At 50.5% G+C, this 27,570-nt stretch overlaps 1 protein-coding gene across 3 annotated transcripts; it reads left to right on the top strand.

Annotated features, from left to right (window-relative positions):
- Positions 1-1,836: 1,836 nt before the first annotated feature.
- TFAP2A (transcription factor AP-2 alpha) lies at positions 1,837-23,069 on the top strand (the record flags this gene model as incomplete). Of its 3 annotated transcripts, none has more annotated exons than XM_082663624.1 (7): positions 1,837-1,869; positions 10,931-11,365; positions 14,446-14,497; positions 16,596-16,827; positions 18,688-18,806; positions 20,747-20,888; positions 22,781-23,069. In XM_082663624.1, 7 exons carry the CDS (start codon positions 1,837-1,839, stop codon positions 23,067-23,069), a joined length of 1,302 nt encoding a protein of 433 aa, XP_082519750.1. The 3 variants fall into 3 exon arrangements, with proteins under 3 accessions (XP_082519750.1, XP_082519749.1, XP_082519751.1); XM_082663623.1 differs by lacking the exon at positions 1,837-1,869 and adding an exon at positions 6,278-6,328; XM_082663625.1 differs by lacking the exon at positions 1,837-1,869 and adding an exon at positions 9,677-9,703.
- Positions 23,070-27,570: the final 4,501 nt, after the last annotated feature.

Genomic DNA, 27,570 nt, shown 5'->3' with positions numbered 1-27,570 from the left:
GGAGAAGCCAGGCTGCCGGGGCCTGAAACCGCGCTCGTTTCTAAGGCAGCACAGCACCTCCCGCCGGAGTCTCGCAGAGCTACAGGCGGGTCCTACGCGTGTGTCCGGCGCTCTGGAGAACTCGGCTTCCCCCAAACTATTTCGAGAGCTAGAAAAAGCCGGAGAAGTTAAATATAGGCAGGAATGGGTTAAAAACGCCATAATTTAAGGTATTTAAAATTCGCAAGGAAAAATACAAAACAAAACAAAACACCTGCAAACAAAACCCACACTTGTTGAGCAAGGTTCTAAGGCAGGTCCAAGAAAGTTTCCAATCAACCAGAGAATCGGCACCGGGACGAGAGTCCCACAGCCCAGGCACGATTAATATGCCCAGGCGACACAGGAACTCCGAGAGACACCACCACACCGCCCCTGAGAAGGCCGGGAGGGTGCAAGGCCATCTGGGCCGGCCACCAGGGATAGAGGCTCTTGCGCGGGATTAGAAAGAGGAGGCTTTGGTGCGGGGACAAGTCTTCTCCACTCCTCAGCGTGGAGCTGGCCTTTTGCACACATTTGCCTGAGGAGTCAGAGATGATTTGAAACCGGTTCTTTGTTCCTCTCGCAGTGCCCGTGACGGCAGCCTGGCAGAGTAACTGGGCCTGTCCCAGGAGTCCCTGGCCCAAGCCCTGGGCTGGTGGCTGCCGGACTGGGGCTGGCGCAGTTGCAGCGCCAGCGGGGTCCGAGGCTGAGCTCCTGACCCTCCCTTCCCTCCCGGCCAGGTGTGGCTCCTACGGAGGTGAGCTCCTCGGGAGCCCCAAGTCCGGTGGCTTCTCGTGAAGCTCCCTTCTAATTAGAGCAGCGGTGAAATCATTTAGGTGATCTCATCTGTAATGGGAAAGCAACCTCCACCCCCAGCCCAAACCTCAGCTGACCATCCCGGAGCCACCGATGCCCCTTTCTCCCTTTAAAAAGTTTTAGTGGAAAAGATACAGAGCCGGGAAGCCACAGAGGAATGGGGGCGGGGCGGGGAGTCGTGAAAGTGAGAAGAGAGGGCGGACCTTAAATAGAAGTGTGAGTGTATGCGTGTGCAAGTGTGTGTGCGCGTGTATGTGTGCACGCGTGTTTGACTCTCTGCGGAGGGAGGAGACGAAACCTAGAAGTCAGAAATGAAACAGAATCGTGAATGTCTTCACCTACTGGGAAACACTTTGATCTGAGATCCGACGCTGAAGCAGCCCTGGGGGTTGCAGACTCGAATCCGCGAGGTTGAACCTCGCAGGCCGGCGGGGAGGCCTGGACCGGAGATATGGCTTCACCGCATGCATCCAGGTGCGCGGCACCTATCGGTTCTGACCCAGTCTCCGGGCCTTGCCCTCCCCCCCCCCCCAAGGGCTGGAGATTCTCCCAGCCCCAAAGTTCCGAAGGGGAAGAGAGCCAAGGGAAGAGCGTGTAGATGCCCCCATGGCTCGAGTGCGAAAACACACCAAGTCACACTCGCGTCGCTCCCAGCACACTCCAGCAGGCAGTCTGCCTGGGTTCTTCGGCTAGGGATTGACCGGGAAAGCGGGTTGGGGCTGCTGGGAAAAGCTGGAGCTGATGGCGAGATTGCCGCGGCTATAAATCCATCACTTCCCAGGTCAGCTCTGCGAGGCGCTGGGACTAGGGCTGGCGGAGTGAATTCCTGGGCTAGCGCGCATGCGTCGGCAGGTAGCAACCCAGCTCTTTATGACCAGGTGAGATGTTGGTGAGCAGGTAAAAAAGGAGGATTTGCCTAAGCGATTCCAGGGAGCGGGCCCGGCCGAGCCCTACAGCCCATGCCCGGCGGGGACCCGTCGCCAGGAGCGCCGAGCCGCGATGTCCATACTTGCCAAAATGGGGGACTGGCAGGTACGGGGGTTTGCCTTGGCCGGGGCTGAGGTGGGCGGGGGTGGAGCGGGGGAGGGGGCCGGGCGGGGGGAGGCGGAGAGGAAGAGCTGCGGCCCAGGGCTGCAGCGTCGTAGGTGAGGCGCGCCTGGCAGCGCCCAGGAGCGTTCCCAGGAGAGAAAGAGGGCAGGAAAACGGGCGCAGGCGGCGGCCGCGGCGCTGGGGGCCACGCGCGCCACCGGCCTGCCCGGTGCTGGGGAGAGTCCGGCGCACGCTCCACAGGTGGCCCCGGGGGTCACCAGTGCTTTGCGCTACGGACGCCACCCCCCGCCCGCCGCCAGTAGAAACTGGGGTAGATGACTAATTCAGGCGGGGGCAGGGCGCAGGCGGGCGTGCGGTGCGCCGCCAGGAAGGTTCCCTGCTCGCTACGCCTCCGATCTCGCCCTAGACCCCAGGGCGGCGCGTGAGATGGGGTTCCAGTGCACCTGTCTCTCTCCGCGTCTCCACGTTTGGGGGACCACAAGGGATCGTGGAGAATAGAAAGGGGTCCGGCTGGACGGGTCGCGCCGGCGAGCACGTTCTTTTGGGGAATGCTCAAAAGAGTTTGCGCAAAGTTGAGCTTCTCGCTCCGTCTTCTTCCCGAAGCCACTTTTCACCGCTTGGGCTACGGGTTGGGGTGCCTAGACGGGGGCGGTAAGTGGCGAGTGATGAGGCAGAAGGCCTAGAACTGGTCGAAACCAACGCCTCCCGAACTTGGCCCTGCTAGGCCGCGGGCACCGCAAGGCCAGCTAGGCTCCAGACACTGCTCTCCCCTGAGCCCCGGGCCCGACCCCGGCCGCGGGAACCTGCATCCAGCGCTCTCTCCTTTTACGTTCCGGACGTTTCCCCTAAGGGAACCAGGGCGGCTCTGGCCAGGTTGGTGAGCATAGCAGCCTCTCCCCTGTCGCCGATTTCATAATGGGAACCGCGGGGCCTTCTTTTCGCCCTAGCCAAGCGGAGGCCTGGTTAGGGCGAGAGTCTATGTGCCTAAAAGCCCGCAGGCCGATTTGAACCAAACCCCCGATCCTCTCAAAGAAAATTTGAGGCCCTGCTCTTTCCGGGGCGAGTTCTTCGGCTTGTTTCAGATTTCGGCCATCAGAAGTAAAGTTCAGAGAAGTCCCGTCTTCCCTACATTCTCTGGAGTTGGGGAAAGGAAGTCATCTTGCAGTATTTATTTCTTTCATTGCACTTATTCTTTTAATCAGCCATGAGCTCTTTTAGACCTCTCCTCCCAATTAAACCTAAATAAATGCAATTTCATCTCCAGAGTTAGACTTTGTGGTTTAAGGGTGCAAACCCCACACCAAACTCAAATCTGGGGCATTCACACCTTTCCCTCCCTTGCCCCGGTGGATCTCAGGGCCCTTCTTCATTCTCTTCTCTGGAGGGGAAGACTGGGGGACTCCTTGACGGAGGGCTTTTGGTTTTCCCCTCAAGCCGGGAGAACTTGGCTGCAGAATTCCTCAGCGTGAGAAAACGCCCGCAGTGCAGGCTCCGCCAGGGTCTGGGCCTCCAGTGGGTTCGACTGAGGTTCGGAAGCAGCAAGATTCCAGCCTGAAGGGGACAGGAGTGAAGTCTGGGCCTGGCTCCCGTGGGTTCACAGTTTGGCTAGCGGTGGGAAGCCGGGATCTCGGGTGGGGCACGCGGATTTGGGGCCTGGAGAGGCCGGCTCCTCCGGCTTTTGCCTGTTGGGCTCCTGGGCCCACTGGGTGGCAACAGCTGGTGAAAATGGAGTCTTTCTCCTTCCCTCGTTGTCTCTCTGTCTCTCTCGGTGTCTCTGTCTCTCACACAGATACTCACTCTTCTCCCAACGCCCTCTCCACGCCCCCCTATCAGGCCTGGACCCCCGACTCCTGCCCCCAGGCCTGGCGCTGCTGTCCTGGGGTCCCGGCGAGGCCGGAGCATTGACATGCAATGAAGCGACTTGTCGTGGTAATGACGCTCACACACTACCGCGGCTCCGCTGGCTCCAGGGGCGACCGGGGCGCTTGCTCGGGCCTTTCTTCAGCGCTCCTAACGCGGGCGGCGGCGCGGAGCCCGCAGGCCCCAATCTGCACCTCAAAGGCGCCCTCGGCGGGAAAACAACAACAGTTTAGCAGCCCTGGCGGGTGTGGAGCCGGAGATCTGCGGGGTTCGGGTCAGCAAGGGGGGAAGGTGGAAAGGATGAAGGCCCTGAAATGCCTTCCCCAGCCCACAGATAGAAAGAAAGCGAAACCTAGATTTCCCCCAAGCACACCGTGGCGACGTTTTGGGGATGTAAGATCCCCTGCTCCCGGGCCTAGGCTTTGGCCTACAGATCGCGCTCTGGGGCTGCGGCCGCGGCTGGGAGGGTGTCGGTCCCCCGGGCGGCCCACCCCCCGAATTCCAGCCGCCGCGTTGGGCGGCGGCCCCAGGCCAGCCCGCAGGGTGCGTGGCGCTCGCGCTGGAAGTTGACCATTTTTGCGGGCGGAGCGCGGCGCCGAGCCTGGAGCTGGGTTCAGCCAGGGGCCTGTGCCGCCTTGCGCAGGCGGGGACCGGGCGTGCAGGGGAGCGCCCAGGGCGTCGGAGGGAGCCCCTCCGGCTCTCTACCCCCCTTGCGGCTCTGGTCTTCTCCCTAACTTTCGGAGGGGGCGGCTTCTGGCCTACTCTGCCGGGCTTGGGGAATTGGCTGCGGTCGTCTGGAGGGAGAGTTGCCCTTCGGCGGCTGGGGGCGGGGGGGGGGGGAGCGAGTCCCCCTCCTCTCGCCTTCCTTCCACCTGTTAGGCAACGCTCGCATTCGCGACAGCCTCTACCCTCACGGCGAGGACGCACCGTGAGACCCGGGAGGCTGGGAGATTTGCAAGCAACAGGCCCAGATGGCATCAGAGGTCGTTCCTAGAGCAACTCTGAGGCGAGACCTACTGTTGTTGGGGATTTGCCGCATTCGAGAGGGAGAAAGGAGGGTTTGACCTAGGACAAACGAGGAAGCTCGGCCAGATAAATTAATTACTCTGTATTTCCAAGGATCGCATCACGTCTTTTTTTTTTTTTTTTGGTCTCTCTTTCTTTAAAAGAAAACCTCTGTTTCACAGAAGAAAAAATTACAGAGCCCCGGTGGGGCGAGCAGGCCCCCGTGTGGACCGGGAGAGCCGAGACTGGCGGACCTGGACGACGGGGGTGGCTCCCGGGCCTCCGGGTTCCGCGCCAGCCGGGCACTGAGCCGCGAAAGCGCCCGCGTTAGTAACAGCACCAAATCATGAAGGAACTCTCCCTGCTTTAATTAAAAAGGGGAATCTTGGGAAAACTGGAGCAGATTAGCACAGCGAAGGGTTGGTTCCCTGCGATTTATTTTGATGCATGCATGACACGGCGCACACATGTCGGTATTTCGGCTCAACTCCAGAAGCGACTGTGAGTCTCTATAGGAGTTCCGTATTCCCGTCCACACTGCACCCAGGAAGCCCGTAGCCCAAATACCACGCTGAATTATCAGTCGGCCCTAGCTTCATACAAATGAGAGGAAAATCATTTAACCCCTGCAGCTGTCAAGTAACCTCTTCAGGGTACACTTTTTATTTTACACGCGGCAATTAAAGGATCCCAAACCCCAGCCGGGCGACTGAAGCCGTCTGGCAAAATCTCCAACCTGGGGGGGTGGGGTGGGCTGGGAAGCGCGAAGCCAGTAAAAGTCCCAGGGCGCCGCGGCCGGAGGTGTCAGCTGCCGGGGAGCGGAGGCGATCTCTTGTTGGGCAAAAATCCTGACGTGACTTCGCCGGTCTTCGTTTGGTGGTTACATCTGATTGCGAAAGGGATAGTAATTTCTAATAAGATTGGACGGAGCCGAAAGGACAGAGCCGCTGGTGGAGGCAGGGATGAGGGAGAGGTGCCGAAAGCTGGGCCCCGGCGCGGTCGCTCGGACCCTGCGCGGTGCCGGGCTTTTGCCGGGTCGTCTCCGGCGAGGAGGAGACGGAGAAGAGAGCAGAGGAGAGGAGAGAGAAGAGTGGCATGGGGGCGGGGGCGCCGGGGCAGGGCCGCGCGGCGGGGCTCAAGGGAGATTTCGTGGGCTCCCCGGCAGGAGCGCGCTCTAGGAGCAGGTTTGCGGCTTGGAGAGGCCTTTATACCTGGGTCGGAGCGGCCGGCGGCAGATTGTGGTGCTGGCGAGCAATTGGACTATTGTTGATATGCTAATGAGGCGATTAGGCTGTTGGTAAAGAGCAGGAAAAGGGAAAAGTTTCTACCATTAGAGGGAGATCTCCGAGCGCACACGGGAGCTCTTTCCCTTCTCGCCGCCTCCTCTGCGCCCTCCTCCCCTCTTCCTCGCCCTCCTCCTCCTCCTCCGGCGCTCGCCGCCCGCAGCCGGCACTTTGGGCTTACCCAGAGAGTAGCTCCACTTGGGTGCGAGGCGGAGAGGGGGCAAATCCATTCACGCCGATCCATGAAAATGCTTTGGAAACTGACGGATAATATCAAGTACGAGGACTGCGAGGTAAGCGCGGCGCTAGCTCAGTTGTCCTCGCGGCCGCAGGCGCGGAGCTGTACTTCCCGCGTCTCCTCCCCTCCTCGAAGCCCGCTGCGAGGTGCGGGTGAGACAAACTTTCCCCAGCGCAGCGCCCGCCTCTCCGATTCGCCCAAAGAGAGCAGGGGAGAGGCTGCAGAGGGAGGATGAGGACGTTCCCTTCTTTCATTTCCCTCCATCGGAGCCCCTGTCCCACTTCCCCCTTTTCCTCCTGACCGGTTTTGACTGTGCCTAAGAGTAGAGCGAAGAGAGACAAGCTGGGTTTTCGAAGCAATTGCTGGCAATTGGGCACGCGTCCGTGCACTCTGCGTGTCTCTCCAACGAGATTCTGAGGGCCCAAGTCACCAGGAAAAGAAAGGAACGAGAAAACCCTTTCCCCTCTTTAACTTTGTCTCTGATCTTTAATATTCCTTCTTTTATGTATTCATTCTTTCCTTCCTTCCTACCATCCCCCCACCCGACTTTTCTCGAAAGGCTCTTTTCTATTTGGAGAAGGGGCCCCCCCGCGCACTTCGCTCTCAGCTGGGCTGCACCTCCCAGTGAGCGGGTTCAGTTTGGGAACACTCATCTCCCAAAGTGCTGCGGGGCTCCTCCAGGTACACTATGTTATTCAGGAAGTTCTAGGCAGTTTCTCTCTCTGAGCTACTTGGTGGGCGCAGCCCTGGGGTGGGGATGGGAGGCGGCACCGGGTGGAGCCGGCTGGCCGCCGGCTCCCTACACAACCGCCGGGCACTCGGCTGCGTGACCGTGGGAATCCTGGCGGGGCTGCCGCAGCCTCCGGTGCGGGGAGCCCGCCCGGCCGGTAGAGCGCGCCGCACTGGAGCCCATTTTAAAAGCCATGATTCCCGGAGCTCGCCTTCTTGGGGCAGCCGGGGAAGCCCCAGGACTACCGGCCGGCCGGCGGGAGGCGCTGGGAAAGGGCCTGGCGGCCGCTGTCCCAACCCCCTTGCAACTCCCCGCTAAAAAGAGCCGATGAGTCACGGGAGGGGGAGGGGAGGGGGCCGCGACCGGAGAGATTACCTAAGTAAATAATAAGTGGCAGTCCCGGCTTTTGCTAGTTTTTCTTTCCTCTTTTCTTTCTTTCTTTCTTTTTGGCATGTGGAGCTGGGAATGTCAAGCTGTCTGTGTGGGCGCAGCGGCGGGGTCTTCACTTGAAATCAGAACCTGGGCTATGTGAACGATGTGTCACCCGTCCCCTTCCTCCTCTCCTTTCTGTAGAGTATTTTAAATCTTTCCCGTTTCCCGGGTCCTCCTTTTTCCCCTCCCCCCTCCCCCGGGGCACGAGGTGACTTCCCAAGGGGACGGGTGCTTATCTGGGGACTCGTGTCGTGCGCGGTGCGGGCGCAGAGACTCCATGTCGGGCCAGTCGCTTTGTTTTCAGGGCTGGGGGGCCCTTTCCGAGCTGGTCAGGGTGACACTGAGCCCCTAAGCCTCCCAGGGTGGATTGTCGTATCCGGGCTGTGGCCTTGGGCTCGGGCAATCACCTTCTCGGAGGCCGAAACCCCCGGCGGGCGGGGTCCGAAGCTCCGCGCGGCGCGAGCTGCCCGTGGGACCCAGGTGGGAGGCGATGCACTTGCACCCCCAGAGAGGGACCCTGTGGGGCCGCGTGTGCATGTGCGTGTGAGTGAGACAAAAACAGATGAGAAGCGAGAGGAGGGAGAGGAGGATAAATAGAGCGAAGGCTGTTTCAACAACTTTGCGGTGGGCGAGCGCCGGAGCAGGGATTTCGGGTTTCCGAGCCGGCTTGGGGCTGTCTAATTATGTCGGGCTCTGCAGGGACACGCAGGAGGCGAGGTGCCGCTTGTTCCGACACCCCGGCGGACAGACTGGCAGCGGCGGCTGGGGGAGAGCGAGCCGTGTCATCCGGGGGGGCGGGGGGCCTCGGGCGGGAGTGGCCCAGCCAGTCAGACGGGTTTGCGCCGGGAGCCGGGAGCCGGTGCCAGCGGCGCCGGGGCTGGGCCGTCTTGCGCCTCTGCGCGCCCCGGGCGGCGTCCCGGCTCCCCCTCCGCGAGCCCCGGCCCCGGAGAGCCGAGGGCAGGGCCCCCGCCGCCGCGGAGTGTCCAGCCCCGGGAGTCCGCGGGAAGCTCGAGCGGCGGCCCGGGCGAGGGCCGGGCCCGGGCGGGGTGCCGGGCCATGGAAGAGCAGCGCGGGGGCGGCCGGCCGAACCCCGAGCCCCAGGCCCGGCTGCGGAGCGGAGAAGCCCGCGGCCGGAGGCGCCCGGGAAGCAGCTCGGGCGCCGAGAGCCAGACGAACGCCCGGACGCGGGCCCCGGCAGCTCCCGGCCGCGACGCGCGGCCCCCGCGGCATCCCGAGGTCTGCCCCAGCCTTTTAGGTCTGATTGTCCTCGCTCGCTTCCTCTCCCCTCCCCCTCCCCCGCGGCCTCCCCCTCCGTGCGCGCCGGTTCGGCCTCCTCCCCCTCCCCCCTCCCTTCCTCCTCTAGGGCTCTCCCTCCTTCCCGCCCTCCCCTCTCCCCACTCCGTGCTCCTCTCTCGCGCCCACACTTTCTTTCTCACACACGCACGCAGACACATTCTCCCTTTCTGCGCGCTCGCCCTCGGTCTCCCTCTCTCCCTCTTTCTCTTTCACTTTTGCTTGCCCTGCAACCTTTTAAAATGTTGCCCCTTCCCTGTGATTCGCCAGCCGCCGCGCCGCGGCCCCCCGCGCGCTCGCCCGCTCCCTCTCTCGCCCGCTTTTTGTCTCTCGCGCTCCCTCTCCCCTCCTCCGATTTGCTACACTGAAGCTCCCGTCAATGGACTGCATTGAGAGCCGGCTCCGGCGCGAGTTGCCTCTCCGCTTCACGCTCGATTTCCAGGCATTCTTCCCTTATTAAGTATTCGTGTAATATTAATAGTCATGAATATCTGCTATTAGCAGGCTCCAGGAACGCTGCCCAGCGCGGTTATTAGAAGCTCAAGCGAAGCCGCCGCTAAGAAAAGAGGGGGAGACACGGATTAAGGAACACGCGCGCGCGCGCGCACACACAGACACACGCACAGACACACACACACACACTTCTTGCTTTTTGCCTTTTTGAGGTTTTTCATTTTTTAAGGAACTTTGAATCCTACCCGCTCACGGCAGGATAGAGACCGTGGGTTCGACCAGCTGAAGGCGCCGCTCGAATCGGTGGTTCAAGTTCGGATGGACCAGAGCGGGGCTCCAGCGCTCGGGGGAGCGGCGGCGCCGTGACCGGAGTCCCGGGTGGCGCGGGGCTCTCGGCGCCTTTTGTGTGGGGCGCGCTCGGGCAGCGGGGCAGCCGGGCTCTCCGGGCTTGCTTGTTGTTTTCCACCCTGACTCGTTACCCCAGACTCTTCGCAGATGTTAGTTCACAGTTTTTCAGCTATGGTGAGTCCCATCCCCACCCCCATCCCTGTTTCCTTAGGAATTTTACTCTGGAGAACCTGGGGCTGCGGAGCGGCCCGTCCTCCTCGCCCGGCTTTCCTTCAGGGCACCCCCTTTCCGTTTGCATTGCCCTCGCTCCTCGTATCTCTCCCTCTCTTCCATCCTTCAGCCGAATGCTGTACCCCCCATCCCCCGCTCGACCTCTCCCGGCGCGCAGCCCTACCTCGCTGCTACTTCCCAAGGCGTGTTTCTTGCCACGTTTGTCTTTATTTCCTCGCCTCTTCACGTGTTCCCGAGCTGTTCTCAACATTTGATGCTTAATCCGGCTACAGGAAAAATGCTGCCCGGTGTGCCCCTTCTTCCCCTCGGGGTCCGGGGCTGTACCTCCGAGGGCTCGCATTGCCTGCAATCAACTCTGTTCGCTTGTTTTGCAAGCGAATTGCAATAGAGGAACCCAAGTCAGGCGTTTCTTCTGCCCTTTGGGGCTGGGGTGGAAGGGGCGGGGGCCTCCGCCCCGGGGTGCACCTCTCTCTTTTAAACCCAAGACAAGGCTGGATCTTTCCATTTTAAACCTTGGCTTGACGTCCCTCTCTCCCCGTCTCTATCACAAATCGACCCTGTCCAGAAAAAGGCTCCTAACTGAGGAAGCGGATAAGACAGACCCCCATCCCGCAGCTAAGACCTTCTTTAAGCTGGTAACTTAAACGTGGGCTTTCCTTACAGCCCTCTACGAAATATGCTCTATTTAAATAGTCATGAAATGGTAATAGCCTTTGAATGGGTTTGACTGTTTTCCTCCACATAAATGGAACAGGGTAAACAATAACGCAGTGGCAGGCAGGTTCAAATGCAGGGACAGAGAAAAGGCCGCTTCTGCTGTTTAATATTTAGTAGGAATTTTAATTTTGCGTAAGGGAGGTTCCACTCCGCAGCTTAACGGGCTGTGTTCCGGGAGGCCCTTTTTCGCCTTTTCCCCCCTTTGAAAGAAGCGCCTAAGGAGAGTCTCTTATGCCCCCTCACTGGCACAGTCGAATTCCCTGCGTTTGGGGAAGGGCCCTTTTCACTCCCGGAGTATTTTCTGAAAAGAACCGCCTAGGGCTCCTTTCTCGCGGCGGCCTACGGACGGGGACGGGCCGTTTCCCACGCAGCCCTGAGCCGTGCACTCAGTGTGGCAGCTGTAACTCGACGCCTGATTTCTTGTTCTCTGCCCTTGCCCTCGCTCTCTTCCAGGACCGTCACGACGGCACCAGCAACGGGACGGCACGGTTGCCCCAACTGGGCACTGTAGGTCAATCTCCCTACACGAGCGCCCCGCCGCTGTCCCACACCCCCAATGCCGACTTCCAGCCCCCCTACTTCCCCCCGCCCTACCAGCCTATCTACCCCCAGTCGCAAGACCCTTACTCCCACGTCAACGACCCCTACAGCCTGAACCCACTGCACGCCCAGCCGCAGCCGCAGCACCCGGGCTGGCCCGGCCAGAGGCAGAGCCAGGAGTCTGGGCTCCTGCACGCGCACCGGGGGCTGCCCCACCAGCTGTCGGGCCTGGATCCCCGCAGGGACTACCGGCGGCACGAGGACCTCCTGCACGGCCCCCATGGGCTTGGCTCAGGACTCGGAGACCTCCCGATCCACTCCTTACCTCACGCCATCGAGGACGTTCCGGTAAGAGGCCCCGCGGGCGGCGGGAGAGAAAACGCAGACCCTCCTCACCCACCCGCGAGAAAACGCCCGGAACGTGCAGCCCGGGGGGCCCGGGCTTTCCTGCCCGGCGTTTACTTTCTCGAAATCTCCTTTTGGTTTTTCGGGTGGACACTTAAGGACCCACTGAGACAGCCGCCTTAAAAAAATGGAAAAGAATTGTACTTGAGGGTCCTGCCCCTAGAACAATGGCTCCTGGAGCTCCTTCAAACAATGCCTGCATATTACCATTGAGAAATTAGACGAATGTCACCGTTGACGGTACCTTCCCCTCTCGACGACAGTAAACTGTTTCGACGGGGAGAGGATCTAATTCCACCACTGTGTCTGTCGTGGGGATTTCTCCCTGTCCTGAAAAACATGTTAGAGTCAACCAAAAGCGCTCGTTGAAATGCCCTGGCCATTTAAAAGAAAGTGTGAAAGACACACTAGGAAAATAATTTTTACCGGATTTTATGAGTGCTAGTGATATCTGAAAGTTATGTGTATACCCTACCCTGATTAAAGAATAGTAAGTAGCAAGTCCGAGGAGGAGGACATTGAATGCAGCCTTTTTCTCCTCCTAGGGGTGCTAAGTGCTGACCTCATAAATCATTAACTGGGTTCCCAACGCCTTTCAGAACCCGCTACACCCCCATATTAAATGAATGTTTTGAGACGATCGGGCAATGCATTCTTTGAGTTCTAATTCAGTTATCAATAAATGCAGTTTGAAATGATTTCTAAATAAGCATGGTATTAACGCATTTACTGTTTACAATGCAAACCAGGCTGCTGCTAATTTGAAAATACTTTATGAAATTAAATTTAAACCAGCATCTCTTGCTTCAATTCTACATATTTATGGTTTGCTCACAACCTTCCTGAAATGGAATTAGAGCAAGCCAATAATTTTATTAAAGCTGTAAAGGCTCTGTTAATGCTGCTTTTCTTTGGAGAGGAAATGTATCTGGATGTGATTTTTGCTAAAATGCTATTTCAAATTACTGCATCAAATATTGCAGCAATATGTCCGTTGACAGTTTAATGATTACTGCATTAGATTGCAAAGAAAATGGTCAGATGAACTTACCTGCTTGCTCGGTGAATTTAAAACATTATTTAAGTTACATAGGAAAATAGAAAATTTATTACATCTCTCATTTGGCCTAGTTAATCACTGAAATTTGTTGGTTATGTTTAGCAGCGTAACATGGAAAGCAGGAAAGTAGGCAGTTGATCCAATGTGGGGTTTAGTAAGCATTGTGTGTGTGTGTGTTTTCATACATGTTTTTAGAAACTGATACTGAACAGTGCATTTCTTGGAAAGTGAAATGAGAGGAGCAATAGCTGAGAAAAGGGCCATTAAAAAACAAACCTGGAAGTTGTGATCATTTTAGTTCCCCTTCCCAAAGATTCTCTGAATCCTTATCCTAGTCTGCTCCTTGGAAATATCTGAATTGCAAAATAATGTTGCGAGCTTTTGGAACTACTGTGAATTAGAATTGCTCTACTTTGCAAAAATTCCGAAGTGGCTGGTGTGAATTCTTGACACCGGTATAGTCACTCTTCGTGGTGAGATTGGCCTATAGGAGAAATTCATCAAAAGATCAAATAAAAACAAGGAAACCCAGTTGCTGCTCTTCCCCTTTCCCTCCCCCACCTTTTAAGAAAAAAAATTCTTTCAAAGGAATTTGGGTCAGGAAAAGGGTTGTTTTCAATTTTCCCATTGCTGCAACAGTTAACCTTTAATAAGAACGACTGCCAAATATTTAAGAAAATCAAATCGATGGTGAAAATTATTTAATCATTAATATCTCAGTGGGGTTTTAAACTTAACAGTCTGCCCTGTATGGACAAGGTCTAGAAATAACACAAATAAAAGTATTATGCCACATTACATTTACTTTATGGGTTTAGGGTGCGTGCATAAAGGGATCATATTTCCCCATATAGTTAAAACACAAGAACTGCAGCAGTAGTCATTTCTGAACATTTCTCAATTTAATTATACTTAAATCCAGAAGCACTTTAGGCAAGTTACAAATGAGAGCATTGAGTATAATAAAACCTGTAATAAAGCAACTTAGTGCCATCCACCCGGAATCATTGCGATCAGGCACAATTAACAGGAGCATAAATCCAAGACAGAATGGAAAATGTTCGAATCAGTATTATTGTTGGACAAAGACTAGAGAAGGAAGTAATAGTTTTTTTAATGGTAATGCCTGTGTTTGGTAACGATTGTGAAATCTTCTATCTCAGCAGCCCTGGTGCTAATTTGTAAACACAGGCAGACATTATATTGCCTGTCAGTTTCTGCATTAGAAAACACGATTTCATTTTACTTTCTAATCACGTTTTCACTCTAGCACACACGTATACCCATCCATCTGTAGAAAAAGAAAAAAAAGGAAAAAAGAAACCCACACTAACAAATCCAAATCTGCTACTGGACACAGGAAAACCTCAAAGGATTTTTGTTTGTTTGTTTCTCTTTTTATCATTTTCATATCCCTATCTGATATCCAATTTAGACAGTAGTCCTTTTTAAATTTTTTTCATTTATCCATAAGTGAAGGTGTGTATATACGTTTGCTCTTTATCACATCACCTAAAACGTTTCCAATACTCCCCTTTTACTCCCGACTGTCATTTCTATTGTTTCTCTGGCTTTTGCTGCCTGCACGCTGGAATTGCTGAAGTCCGAAGCCGCTGAGGCGCCAAACTAAAGCTAGGTGTATTTTTAAAGGTTGAACTGACTGTGAGAAAGATCAAAACTCGGTTTAATTTCCAAAGAAAGTTTTATTCCCCACCCCCAGCTCCTTCAAATGTGGATTATTTGCTGGGGAACGAGAAATTGGCCGTGGGTGTACAGTGAAACGTCTTGAGCTGCAAAACCCCCAATTCCAATGAGCCAAGATGAGATGTTTATATATAAATGTCACTAGATGGGAGGGGGGAATTTTGAGTCTGCACCTTCCCCTCCCCCTGTCTTGCACGAAATATTCATTTCCTTTTGTTTTGATTATACATTTACATCCATGTGTATCCTTTTGTTGCAGCATGTAGAAGACCCGGGTATTAACATCCCAGATCAAACTGTAATTAAGAAAGGTAAGCCATTTCCTTCTGCATTCCAAGCATGTCCTTACAGGCACAGTGCTATTTAAAAGAACTTGCAGAGCTGTGTTTATTTTTTTCCAAGTAGGATTTCCTAAAGGCTCAGAATTAGCGAATAGATAGGCATAGAATAGCAATGCTTAAATGATCGGCTTTCAGTATGTTAGTAATGGCAACAGGCTAGCTTTGTTCTGATTCATGACTTGAACATTTAATTTAGTTTAATGATATCTGGACAAACACATGAAATGTGTAATAGTTGAACAGATTTGGAAGTGGCATTTCAATTTTGGAACGGTTTTAACAGTTCAGTTAATCCATTGCGTGAGTGGCCATGAGTGTTAAGAAGTGTATAATGCTAAAAGCAGTGCAAGTAATTTAATATTAATATAGGAGCAGATGATAAAAAAACATAGCACTCCTTAGCAGAGGGGGAAAAAGTCTTTCATGTTCTTTAATTTCTCATTAGCTGTTAAGGGTTTTTTAAACTTTGTGAATTAGGTTAACAAAATTTGGCTTTTGGTTAAAATTAGCTTTTTGAAGATGTCAGGTTTATTAGCATAAATGTTTGGAGCAGAAATTGTTTTTAAAAAGTGTCAAGTGATTTGGATGGATTTGTAATTTGTGTTGTGTTTAGTGAGTAGAAATAAAGTTTACCGGATTAAATGCTATTCACAGCAGCTTTTTTTTTTTTTTGTTATGGTGGCAATGTTACATTTCAGGATTCTAGGCACCACCAGAGGACGATGCTATATAAAACTGTTCCCATTTCTAACCCCAATCAGTATATTGTTAGCGAGTTTAAAGTTTCATTTTTGCATCTGTGAAGTCTTTGTCACGTCAAATTAGATGTGCAAGGGATAAATCTTAAGAGATGCTCTTTCCAAGTCGACATGATAATTGGCTCTTTTATTAGTAATCTCTCAAGAGTTCGTTTAACTCCTATTGTCTCTATTAGCCTCCCCAGAGCTATTAATGTCACAAGTGATCTATCCAAAACCTAGAGCCCCCCCCACCTCCCTATACGTCTAAAATATCCCCAATCAAGAGGGAGGAGTACTGTATACATGTATTATTATGCATACATGTATTATTATGTCTCCATGTGGAATTTTAAGATACAAATGCATACTGTACTTAAATGGTTATGAATGCATCTGAATTATATTGGTGTTAGAAATGTAACATGTTAGTACACTTTCTGCTGGCCTTGAATTTTCTTCTAAGTATGGTGGATCCAACGATGAAGAGCTTATGATTTTAACTAACAAGAACATATCCTCCCCTTCCCCCCTTCCCAAAGAAGACGCTTAAGCATAAGATTATTAACTGTTTGCTCATCAAAAGAACACACTGCTAGTTTTCCATGGTAGGCCTGTTTATCCTTCTTTCTCCCAGTTCAAAACGGGGCTTGGAATGGATTTCCAAAACTCGAGTCTTTTTCACAGATAAACATAGGAAAGGGCCTATTTATCAAAAGGACGGGGTGTGACAACAGAATCCACCACTTCCCGGCTTGGTGCCTTGAATGAAGTGCTCATTTACAGGCCGCTTTAGCCATCTAAACTCTCGGCTGATTTTAATTATAGGTCTGTGAAGCAGTTTTTCCCCAACGCTAAACCCCTCGCCCCACGAAAACTCCCGAGCCTACATAGCTTGCTCTCGGTTTACAAACGTCACCCCCTCCGCTGCACCCCAAGCCCGTGCTCCAGCACCCCGTCTGGGGGCCACTTCCCTCGGATGCTGAGAGCCGGGAGGGTCACGAGTTCACCACCATCTCTAGGCAGCGCGCCCCAGCGGTTCAATGGCAAGGGTCCAGGGAGAAGCACAGGGCTGGCTGGCGGGGCTGGGCCGCCCCCCGGCCGCCGGTGAGACGCGCCGAGGGGCACAGGCTCCATCCCCAGTACCGGGATGGAGCAGGGACTAGGGCAGGAGATGGGGAAGGAGCCACGGAATTGTCAGGGCTGGAAGAAAAGCGGCGGTTGCGGCGCAAGCCTGGGAGCCGGCCCGGGCCGGGACGAGGGCCGGGGTCGGGCAGGGCTCGGGAGGGATCCTCGGCGCCCACACGCGGCCTCCCCGTCTGTCTCCGCAGGCCCCGTGTCCCTGTCCAAGTCCAACAGCAACGCCGTCTCCGCCATCCCCATCAACAAGGACAACCTCTTCGGAGGCGTCGTGAACCCCAACGAAGTCTTTTGTTCAGTTCCGGGTCGTCTCTCACTCCTCAGCTCCACCTCGAAGTACAAGGTCACGGTGGCGGAAGTACAGCGGCGCCTCTCACCGCCGGAGTGTCTCAACGCTTCGCTGCTGGGCGGAGTGCTGCGGAGGTGAGGCCCGAGCGAGGCCCTGCCCGCCAAGCATTGCGCCTGCGCCGGGCCGGCGACGCGGACGGGCCTCGCGCCAGGGCCCTCCCTTCGCGGGAAAAGAAAGGGGCGGGGAGAAGAGCGTAGAACCCGGTGGGTGGGAGCTGGGGGCGGGGTGAGGCGGCGGGCGCCTGCGCACTCCGCCGCGTTCCCGCGCGCTCCGTCGTTCCGGGGGCGCGCCCGGGTCGGCCGGCGCAGCGCGCTCAATGGGACCTCTGCCTCCTCCCACCCCCTCCCCGCGCGCACGCGCAGTTCGCCCCGCCGCGGGCTCAGTCCCGGCCGCTGCAGCCGCGGGGCGCCGCGCGCCCGCCTTTTCCCTACTCGCTCACACCTTGCAAGCCTAGGAAAACTTCCTCTCAGGCGCCTCACTTTGCCTTACCTCCATATAGGGTCTCCGATTGCAGCCCGCCGTCCCTTGAATAGGGTTTAAGTAGAAGACAATGGTTTTCTCTAGAGTCTCCGTGCCACGCCCCCGGGTCACCAGAAGCAGACCCTCCCGCGCGAGGTGCTCGCACTAATGGTTCCGATGTACCGCGTCCCCGTGTGTGCCAGGCAGCGTGCGAGGCACGTTTACGTGCATTATGTGTGCTCGCTACAGACGATTGCATGTTGCATATGTGGCCAGGGATTCTTGTCTCACCCGCGCGAGGTCGGAATGATTCATTTCGTAGATGAGATTTTCTAAGGGTCGGCGAGGTGAAGCACCTTCCCTCAGGGCAGGTTTGTCCCTCCTCTGGGCTTTTTGCTCCTAGGGTTCCACCCAGCTTTGTGTGTGGTGGGTCTTGCGTTGAACTTTCCCAGATAATATTTTCTACTTTTTCTCCTTTTTAATTTTTAATGAGAAAGTGGACCAAAACTTCATTCTTTTGACATTTATTCATATATCTGTTTATAGACCCAGAGTTCTGCTGTGATGGGTATATCCCATACAAAGGCTACAGAGTTTAACATCAGCTATTCCACTCTTTCCTTCCTCCTTCACGGTCATTTGCTGTCCCTTTGTAATCTTTCGCTGACACAGATCTGAATCCGCCCTCTGCCTTTTTCTCCCCCTTCCCCCCTCCCCAATATTGGAGACTGTTTACCTAGGGGAGTATAATCTAATCCACACAATTAAAGAGCACTTGAGTAGGGAATAAAATCTGAAATTAATTAATTTGCTGTTTTATTTAAACAATTTATCTTAACCACCTTCTGATTATGGGAGTCTATTTAGACATCTATTTAGAACCACCTCCATCGTCTCTGAAGTAAGGGAAATTTTTAAAGGCTGATATCAACTTTTGACTTTTCTAGTTAGGCTGGTGACACGGCATGTAAACAGTTGGTGAAATGAATTTCCCACTGGGGCTAAAGCCAGAGAAAGAAACGTAAGAGTGATGATAACTTTGGTTACTCTGAATAACCTCACAGCAGATCTTGCAAAGACAATTTAAAGACCCCATTGGGATTTGTGTGATTGTAACAACAGGGAAAATATACAGTCATCAGTTGAACTCAAAAATACTTCACACCCTAGAGATGAGAGCTGTGTTTATTTGTTTGTGGTTCTTCTTCAGAGAGTTGGGAAATCAGAACCTTCCAACCTGCCACAATAGTTGCAGTAATAACTGAACACAGGGGGTGCTTTAGAGTTTAACAAGCATTTATCGCCTATGTTCTTTCTGTACCATTCCTTCCTAGGTTTCCCTTCCTTACATATCTCGGGGCCAGGATCCTTAATTTTTAAAAATACATTTTAGGAAGTTGTCAAAATGACTGCAGTGTGATGCAGAGCAACCAAATGTTTTCTGAATCCCTTTCTCACATGTATTTGTGAAACAGGGCGAAGTCTAAAAATGGAGGAAGATCTTTAAGAGAAAAACTGGACAAGATAGGATTAAATCTGCCAGCAGGGAGGCGTAAAGCTGCCAATGTCACCCTGCTTACATCACTAGTGGAGGGTAAGTGAGTTCCCTTGCTAAAGAGAAGGGAAGTTTCTTCTGAGAAAATGGCTAATATTCAGTGGCCAGATGTTTGGCTGTATTTTGTCAGTTGGGCAGTTTCATTTTTCCAGAAAACATAACCAGAAGTGAACGGAATTCGTGTCAAAAAACTATTTGCATTTATTCCTGTCCTCCTTTCCTCTTCCCCTCTGCCACAAAATTACACCTCCCTAGCCCAATTCTGACCTAAACAATGTGAAAACTTAAGAACTGCATATTCCTCAAGTTCCAGTCTCCTTTATAGAGCTCAGCAGTAAATCACTTAAGCTATTCTGACATCTGCGTTTGAGAAATGCGTGACCATTACTTCCTGAATTAATTTGGGAATCTTTGACCTGCATCCTGATTTAAGACCATCCTGAAAGCTCAGGGTTATATGCCCTTTTAGGTTTTTGTTTTCCAAACATATGCTCCCTTATCTCTCATTTAATTGTGCTTCTCTACTGGAGAGGAAGAAAAGTGAGCAATTTTAGACTTTGAGTTATTTGGATAGGAAAAGAAAAAAGAAATATAAGCATTGCAGAAAGTGTCTCATGTCAGCTTTTTACACACACACACACACACACACACACACACACTCGCTTCTAAACCCCTCAAAACAAAGGCTCACCCTGTCCTCACTCGCTGTTCTAGATACATCAGAATCCAGTCACAGCAGTCACATCCCTACTTCCTCTAGATCCCTGTTAAGTTTGTCTGATACTAAATTGGCTTAAGTTTGGGTGTGTTGGAATGAATGTATCGTTCTTTTGCATTTTCCTTTGTGCTCCGTTGGAAATGTCTTATGCTTACAGGAAAAAGAGAGGCACTTAAGTTATGGCGCAGATTTCAAAACTACCATTTATATTTAAAGAAGGCACTTAATCTTATTTATATCTTGTATTTGAGGAGACATAGTATAATTGAACTCAAGTTCTAGCTTTGTAAATAATTTTTAAAATATTTAAAAACATAAAATTGAGGAGAAACCCTATGAACCATTCGTTAATCGTGCCCAAAATGATACTAATGTGACTGTTAAGTCATAAGCAATTGTTCAGTGCCAGAAACTCAGCTACAGTAGCATTATATTAAAAATAATACCAGTACATTGGGAACCCACCATTCAGACCCCGAAACAATTATATGCAGAGAAAATGGTAGTAGCGGCTTTGGGTGTAGTGTGAGAGTGTGCATGGTTTTGGGGTTGAGTCCTGTAGCAGGGAAGCAGTTTCTGGAGAACTGTTATTGTTTGTGATCCGCTCCATTTTATGGAAACAAGCTCAGCGGAGAGGGCTTTGATGCTCTAATTGGCGCATGCGTTCTTCCGGAGCTGGAGCTAATGGCAGGAAGCCCTGCAGTAAAAACCAACTGGTTCAGGAAATTAAAACCAAAGATTCGAAAATCAACAACACAGGCAGACTCAGTGGAGCGACCCTCGAATCCTCTTGGTTAATCGGTTTGGATGAACAGATAATTATATGCGATAAAGTTAAAATGTAAACCCTTAGTCGTTCCCTTGCAGAAAAGCTCAAGGAGTAATTATGAATATCATTTATGAATGTGTTGATAGGTGTGAGGTTGGAATACAAGAAACATTTTGAAAGAGAAGGTGGGGGAATGTCATCGGGGGTGGGGATGAGGCTGGAGGGGAGTTGATGGGATTTTATATTTTCCAATCGCCTGGGCCTTCTAGGCTAAGTGGCCATTTTCCCTGGGAAGTGCAGCCACCATATCCTACAGAGAAGGAAAGAAAATGCCTGAAATGGGAAAACAAGTAGTGTGTGTTTCCTACAACATCTGGGTTAAGAAAATAAGGGAGTTGGGAGGCAGGTTTTTTTTTTTTTTTTGGGAGGCAGTTTTGATCCCAACTTTTTTCATTCTCTTGCCCTCGCCCCCCTCCTCTCACCTCTTGCCAGGAGAGGCCGTCCACCTCGCCAGGGACTTTGGGTATGTGTGCGAAACTGAATTTCCTGCCAAAGCAGTAGCTGAATTTCTCAACCGACAACATTCCGATCCCAATGAGCAAGTGACAAGAAAAAACATGCTCCTGGCTACAAAGTAAGACATTACCTCTTCGGGGTCTCTGTGTCTCACTGTCAAGAGAAACAAAAATCAAAATCATTTTTGCTCTCATTTTTGGCCTCTTTTCCTTTTGTGTTAATCAGCTCTGTTGTAAATATTGAAGTTACAACACAATCTAATAAACCATAATTGATTTTAAAGGGGCAATACAAGGAAGATTGTGAGTGCGTATTTCCCACTTTCCCCTCTCTTTCACCACACGTTCTCATTTTTTTAAAAAAAATTAACGTGTATGGGGGTGGGGTATAGTAGGGATTTGATGGAAGCTGAGTGTGGATTTGCGACTATTTCTGGTCAGAAAGACCAGAATCAGGTTCTTTTTTTTTTTTTAACCTTGTGTTTTATATTGGAGTATAGTTGGTTAACAATGTTGTGATAGTTTCAGGTGTACAGCAAAGTGATTCAGCTGTACACATACATGTATCTATTCTTTTCAAATTCTCAGAACCAAGTTCTTAAAGGAGTGACACACTTGCCTGTATCAGTTTTTGTCTCTTATCAATATGTTCTCCAAGGGCAAGGATTAAGCAATGGCCTGCAAAATGTTCAAGCCAGAAGCTGTCCTAGTTTCAACCCTAATCCCTTCTCCCATTTCTTGCCTTCCTTTCCATCCTCCTCAAAAGTGCTGTGTACACACACACACACACACACACACACACACACACACACACACACCCCACAAGTTCTAGCCTACAGGCGAGATGTCAAATAGGTTTCAAAATGGCCCAAGTTATATTCCCATTGGTGCCTGGGCTGAATAGGCTTCTGCAGGTGGTGTGTGAAAAGAAAATGACTGTTTTGATATGTTTTCTGGAAATTAAAAGGCTTGTTTGGAAGCCCTTAATTATCAAAGTCGATGTCACAGGAGGGCATGGAAGCAGGGGCAGCGGCCTCAGGCAGGGCAGTTTCTGTCCTGGGGACACCAGCTGGCCTTAGAGGAGGTAGCCTGCCACTGCTTCCTGTTCTCCATCCTCCCTTCACAGCCCCCCACCCAAAGGCTGCTGCTGCCTCAGGAAGGCCCACCTAGTCCTTGCTTCCCAGATTCAGAGACTGAGCTTCCCCTGTGCAGGCTGCATCGCCCGTATTTCAACTTTTCCCTCTTCTCTTAGCTTCCTAAACACACCCATATTCACAATTTCCCTAGACAGTTTTTTTTGGTGTATGGGAAAAGAGGTGGAATGGGCGATTGAAATGTCTGTTTCTTCTTCCCCAAACCACTCTGACTTATCCCCAAGGAACATTTTTTTTTTTTCTGGTGACTTTTATTTTTAAAGGCAAAAGAATCCCAAGAAAAGTTTTGCCTTTCTTGTGCACATCCACCCTGATCTGAAGGTGAATGAGTGGAGAGTTCATCCCCCCAAACCGCTGCCTAGGTCTCTAGAAGATTAGGGAAGAGGGGGCTCCGTAGTATTTTGAGCAGGACAGCTGCTGGGTGCATGCTATTGGCTGTTGAAGAGATGCTTGCGTTTCTGACTCCTTGCCCCTCTGACTCACCTTTGTCTCTCTCCTAACGTGTGAAATGTTTTCTTGCGTCTAGGATGCTTGGTGTGAGCGAGAGAGGAGGGGGTTAGAAGTTTGGTGCAGCTGAGAGGTGAGAGAGAGACACACACACACACAGAAAGACAAGAGAGAGGCATGTGTGGAAGTGTTTAAAGAGCAGGAGATGTTTAGGCGGACTCTGACAGGTGGCTGGGTCTCCCAACATGTGCCCCTCCCCCCCAGTCTGTCTCTGGGGCTCTGGGTCAGGTCAGGTGTCGGCGTGATCCAGGCAGAGGTAACGGCAGGGAGCAAGGTTTTCTCTTTGCTGCGGATGCTGCTGGCTGCCCAGCCTCATCTCTCTCTCTCTCTCCGCTCCACTTGTGCTGCAGACAGATATGCAAGGAGTTCACCGACCTGCTGGCTCAGGACCGATCTCCCCTGGGGAACTCGAGGCCCAACCCCATCCTGGAGCCGGGCATCCAGAGCTGCTTGACCCACTTCAACCTCATCTCCCACGGCTTCGGAAGCCCGGCGGTGTGCGCCGCGGTCACGGCCCTGCAGAACTATCTCACCGAGGCCCTCAAGGCCATGGACAAAATGTACCTCAGCAACAACCCGAACAGCCACACGGACAGCAGCGCCAAAAGCAGTGACAAAGAGGAGAAACACAGAAAGTGAGGCGCTCTTCCTGCCCCACCCCCTGCCCGCGCCGCCTCCCCGGCCCCGGCCCCGGCGCGCCCACCCACTCCATCTCCATCGCCATCATCTCCATCATCTCCATCATCGCCATCTCCATCTCCATCACCGCCCCTCCCCCACCACCGATCACCACCGGCAGGTGACAGCTCCGGGATCAGCAACCCCCCACTGCTGCTACTGCTGCTGCTGCTGCCGCCGCTGCCGCCACCGCCTTCGGTCCGGAGTCTCGGGGTGCCGGGGACAGCGCTCCACTGTGAGCGGGGCGACCCCGCAGTCTCAGGCCCCGGCCCCGGCCCCGACTTCCTCCATCAGCACCAACTCCTCTTTGCCCTCGTGTGGAGCCTAAGAGAACAGAACAGGCCGTGAAGCCAGCAAAGAAAAGTTCTGTCCGAGTTTGTGAACCCTTTTTTTTTTTTTTAAACTAACAAATCAACAACGACAACGAAAAAAATTTAAAACTTTTTTTTTTAGAAAAAAGAACGTAAAAATTAAAAAAAAATTATATGAGCTTCATGGGACGGAATCACCACCTTCTCTTACATACTTCAGATCGTAGCCATACTAAAAAAAAAAGAAAGAAAGAAAAAAATGGCAAAAAAGGCTAATGACATTTTTATCAGTATTGTGAATAAACTTGAACACAGATACTCGAAGTTCCATGTCTTGTCTTCAGTTCTAGAAGTTTTCCCTCTTCAAGGTAAAGCGACCAACTTGAACTCTCTCTGGCAACACGATTCACAGTTCTATAAGGGAATCAGTGTTCACGTCTCTGTATATATTTATTTATGTGTAATTTAATGGGAATTGTAAATATGGTGAGTCTGTTTTAAGCCTTTTTTTTTTTAATTTATCTGGTGATCTCGTTTACCTCTTGTTTAGTGGGTTTTGAATCTTCCCTATTAGTTCTTCATGTGGTTCATGGTACTTATTTAGGAATCCAAGGTTTGGGGGATTTTTTTTTTTTCCTCTGGTATTCATGAATTTAGCCCTGTTGTAGCATGTTAAAGACGACAATGAAACAGCCGAACAAATAAAAAAAGTAAAATAAAATTTTATAAATAATTAGTATTACATTTAGCTTTTCATTGAACTGAAAGAAAAAAGTGATATTGGACCCTGGAAAGATTTTTAACTTGAGTGGTTTGATAACCGTTCTATGTATTGTGGGGAGAAAAAAGAAAAGTTTATTTTATTCCACTGTCCTCCCTTAAAAGCATCATTTGAGCAATAAATGAGTATTGTCTTTAAACCGAGGGTTAGGGATTCCCCCCCCCCCCCTTTTTGTTCAAAGAACTTCAAACATTTGGGACCACCTGGTATTCTGTATTTTCACTGGCCATTTTGGAAGCAGTTCTAGCTGTATTGTACTGAGTTGTGCTGGCAGTAGTTTCCATGCCTGTCAATGTATCATAGTCCTTTGTTGCCCAGATAAATAAATATTTGATACGCTTTATGTCGATTTTTTTTATTCAGTGGCTGTCTTTACCCAGGCGTATTTTTGTTCTTGGCAGTATTTTTTATTCAGTATGGTTACAGTAATTGAGTTTAACTCTCCCTTGGCAATTGCTCCTTGCAATAAGCAGCTGAACCCATTGTTTCCCTCAAGTATAATAAAAACTTACTTTCAACTTGGAGTTCAGAGCAGGGTATCATTTAGATATTCCACTGAGTCTGTATTCAGACAAATGACACAATAAAACCCAATGTATTCTTTTGGATAAAAGATTGTTTGTACTGCTAAAGGAATGACATACTATCTTTTCCTTACTAGAAACATTAATTTTATTATTAAAAATAAAGTTTTATTTATGTTGATCCTTTAGGTTTTCATTTGTGTTTTGAAAACCAAAATATAAAACCTTCAGAGCCAAACATTAAGGATGACAAGGAAGATGGAGAGCAGACAGAAGAACCGCTCGCTCGCCCTCCATAGCTACTTTGGAATCTGTCTCGGAGGATAACTGAAATTTAAACTGTTAGTTCATTAACACAAAGGAAATACCCACTGCAAAATTCACTTACTTGCTCTGGCTTCTCAGTGGCTAAGCCATGCAAATGAGTGAAAACTAGCTCTAGTTTTCTGGGAAGAGTGGCAGAAATGTACATGCAGCAGGGACAGAGAGGACACATCGTCTCCCACGTATTTTAATATTTCATTTAGAGATGAATTCATTACTGTGCTGTTCGTAGTAGCTCTTGAGGTAGCAGAGGGGACTGGGAAACTCTGTTGGTTCCCAGAATCTTTTCTGCCTCCCCCTAAATGCGCACCCACCCCTTTCCCTCACCACAGGGCTCCTCCTAGGACCTTTTAGAAATACAAAAGCGTCTCTGAGGTGGGGCGGGGAGGGAGGGGGAGGGCTGCGGATCCCGCCCCCCGCAGGCCCGTCCTAGCGCTTAGCCCTCACGGAAGGAAGGACTTCCTGTACATAAAAATGGCGAATTCAGAGCTTTTGTAAACTGATTTGGAAAGTCTTTGCTTTGGGAGTGAGGAGGATTTTTAATGGTTTAAAAGAAGAAAGTGGAGGTTGTTAACTGGAAGGTTCACAGGAAAGGTCATAGGGAAAGTATCTAGGCATACATACCGGAGGAGATTCAACATTTGTTCTTCCGGTTTGACGTTCTGAAGGACTAAAGAAGCAAAGCATTAGACAGTGTCCGTTTTGCAGACTTTTGCTTTCTAATCTCCTTATGGAAGCCGGTGTAAAATCAATCTCGACAGACGAACGAGAGTTGGTGGACTCTAAATTCTATTTTCCGAAGCCAGAGAATTCATAACAATGGTGGGTTTAAAAAAAAAATTGCAGATGGAAAGTGTACTCTCAGAACGCGATGCGGCAATTGTTTTTTAAAGCGGTTATTTATTATTTCCTAGAGAGACTGGTTAACTGTAACGTAGATGTAACAAAATAATGAGGCGAATGAACCCTAACTGTACATACTCTTGACAGAAATGAAATGCACACAGCACCGTAGCAGGTGAAGTGAAGCATTGTCTATCAAGGCTGTTTTTCTTGGCTGCATCTCAGATTGTGTGAGGATCCTAACCTCAGGCACAATAGCATTCATAAACAGCCATACATTTGCTTCTCTTTCTCCAATGACACATAAATACTCATTTTAAAACGAAAACAATCGTATTAAATACGATTCATTCATATCTGGATTTACAGATGCTTGTTGTGTTGGAAAACCCGAACCCAGTATAATCCTTGCATCCTGAGAAGGATAGAAGGGAAATAGTGTGTTAGAACATTACAAGGTCACAATAAACAATGGTTTCCAAATGCACAGAATTAGTTGTTTTTATTCTGTAGTAGGACATGCGGAGGATCATGATATTGTCATTTTCTTTTTCTTTTTTTTTTTAAACAAAACATTTAAAGAAACTACGCATATTTTTAAGGGGTGGGGCGATTGGAGGGGGTGTTATTAAAAATGACTTTTATGGCTATATGGATTTTGGCTTTCTCTGTTGTGACCAACGTGTATTTTCTAAAACACATGGTGATTACTTGACAGGTCAGGTACTTATATACTGACAATAGTGATTCTCTTTGGATTGACTCAAGTTAGGATACACAGTTGAATTATGAGGGTGCTTGCTAGGCTGTGCTAATTACCACGCCCAATTTTTACGGGAACACAATGTTCCTTCCAGGTTGGCAGTCATCATTACCCCTTCTATTCTCCAACACCCTTTAAAAATCACAATCCAATCCATTCCTCCCCCAAATCGAATATTAATATAATTTGAGTTCTTGACGGAACTACCATCAGGACTGCAATGCCCCGCAGCTGAAATAATATTTAAAATAGAAGGGATTTGACATTTGAGAAGTCAGTGGCTTGAAATACCCAGTTGTACTTAGCTAATTCAGTCCTTAACCTCTGGTTTCAAATAAATCAATTACAGTCGATTCCACTTCAGTTCAGAAGTGCACAGGGTTTTAGTTAATTGAATACATTGTATTCACTTGCTAGGAATATTCATTTATCAAAATTTCAAATTTAATGTACATTTCTTTACAACTCAGGTTATGTTGGATTGCACAATCAGATCAAATTTGCCCTGGTTTCCTCAAATGCTGCTTAAAATCTAAATTTCACCACTTTTTACAAAACAATGTCTCCCCATTCCTTTCTCAATCAAAAGTAAATTCATAATAATTCCAGGTCAGGCAGGAGAGCTGCTTTCTCCCCACAAAGAAAAAAAATCTCATATGTGGTCATCAGCCTTGTGTTAAGTTTAAATAGGTTAAGAACAGAACTGGATTAATTAAGTTTTTAAAAAAGTATTGACCTGAAATTTAAAAAAAAATTACGCATGGTTTCCATTAGAGCTTAACTTTGCTGCAGCTGACAGGTATGACAGCATTTTGTGGTCTTAAAGCCGCAGGCCCCTTTTCTTAACCCTCTCTCTTCCTCTGCTTCCCCCCTCTGGCTTTTGGAGAAGTGCTTGAATAAATAGCAAATTGTTAAC

This window comes from Grampus griseus (genome assembly GCF_964374135.1).
Source record: "Grampus griseus genome assembly, chromosome: 10".
NCBI classification, from domain to species: Eukaryota; Metazoa; Chordata; class Mammalia; order Artiodactyla; family Delphinidae; genus Grampus; species Grampus griseus.
Note: the sequence above shows the minus strand (reverse complement) of the source record. Positions and strands in the feature narration are given on the sequence as shown.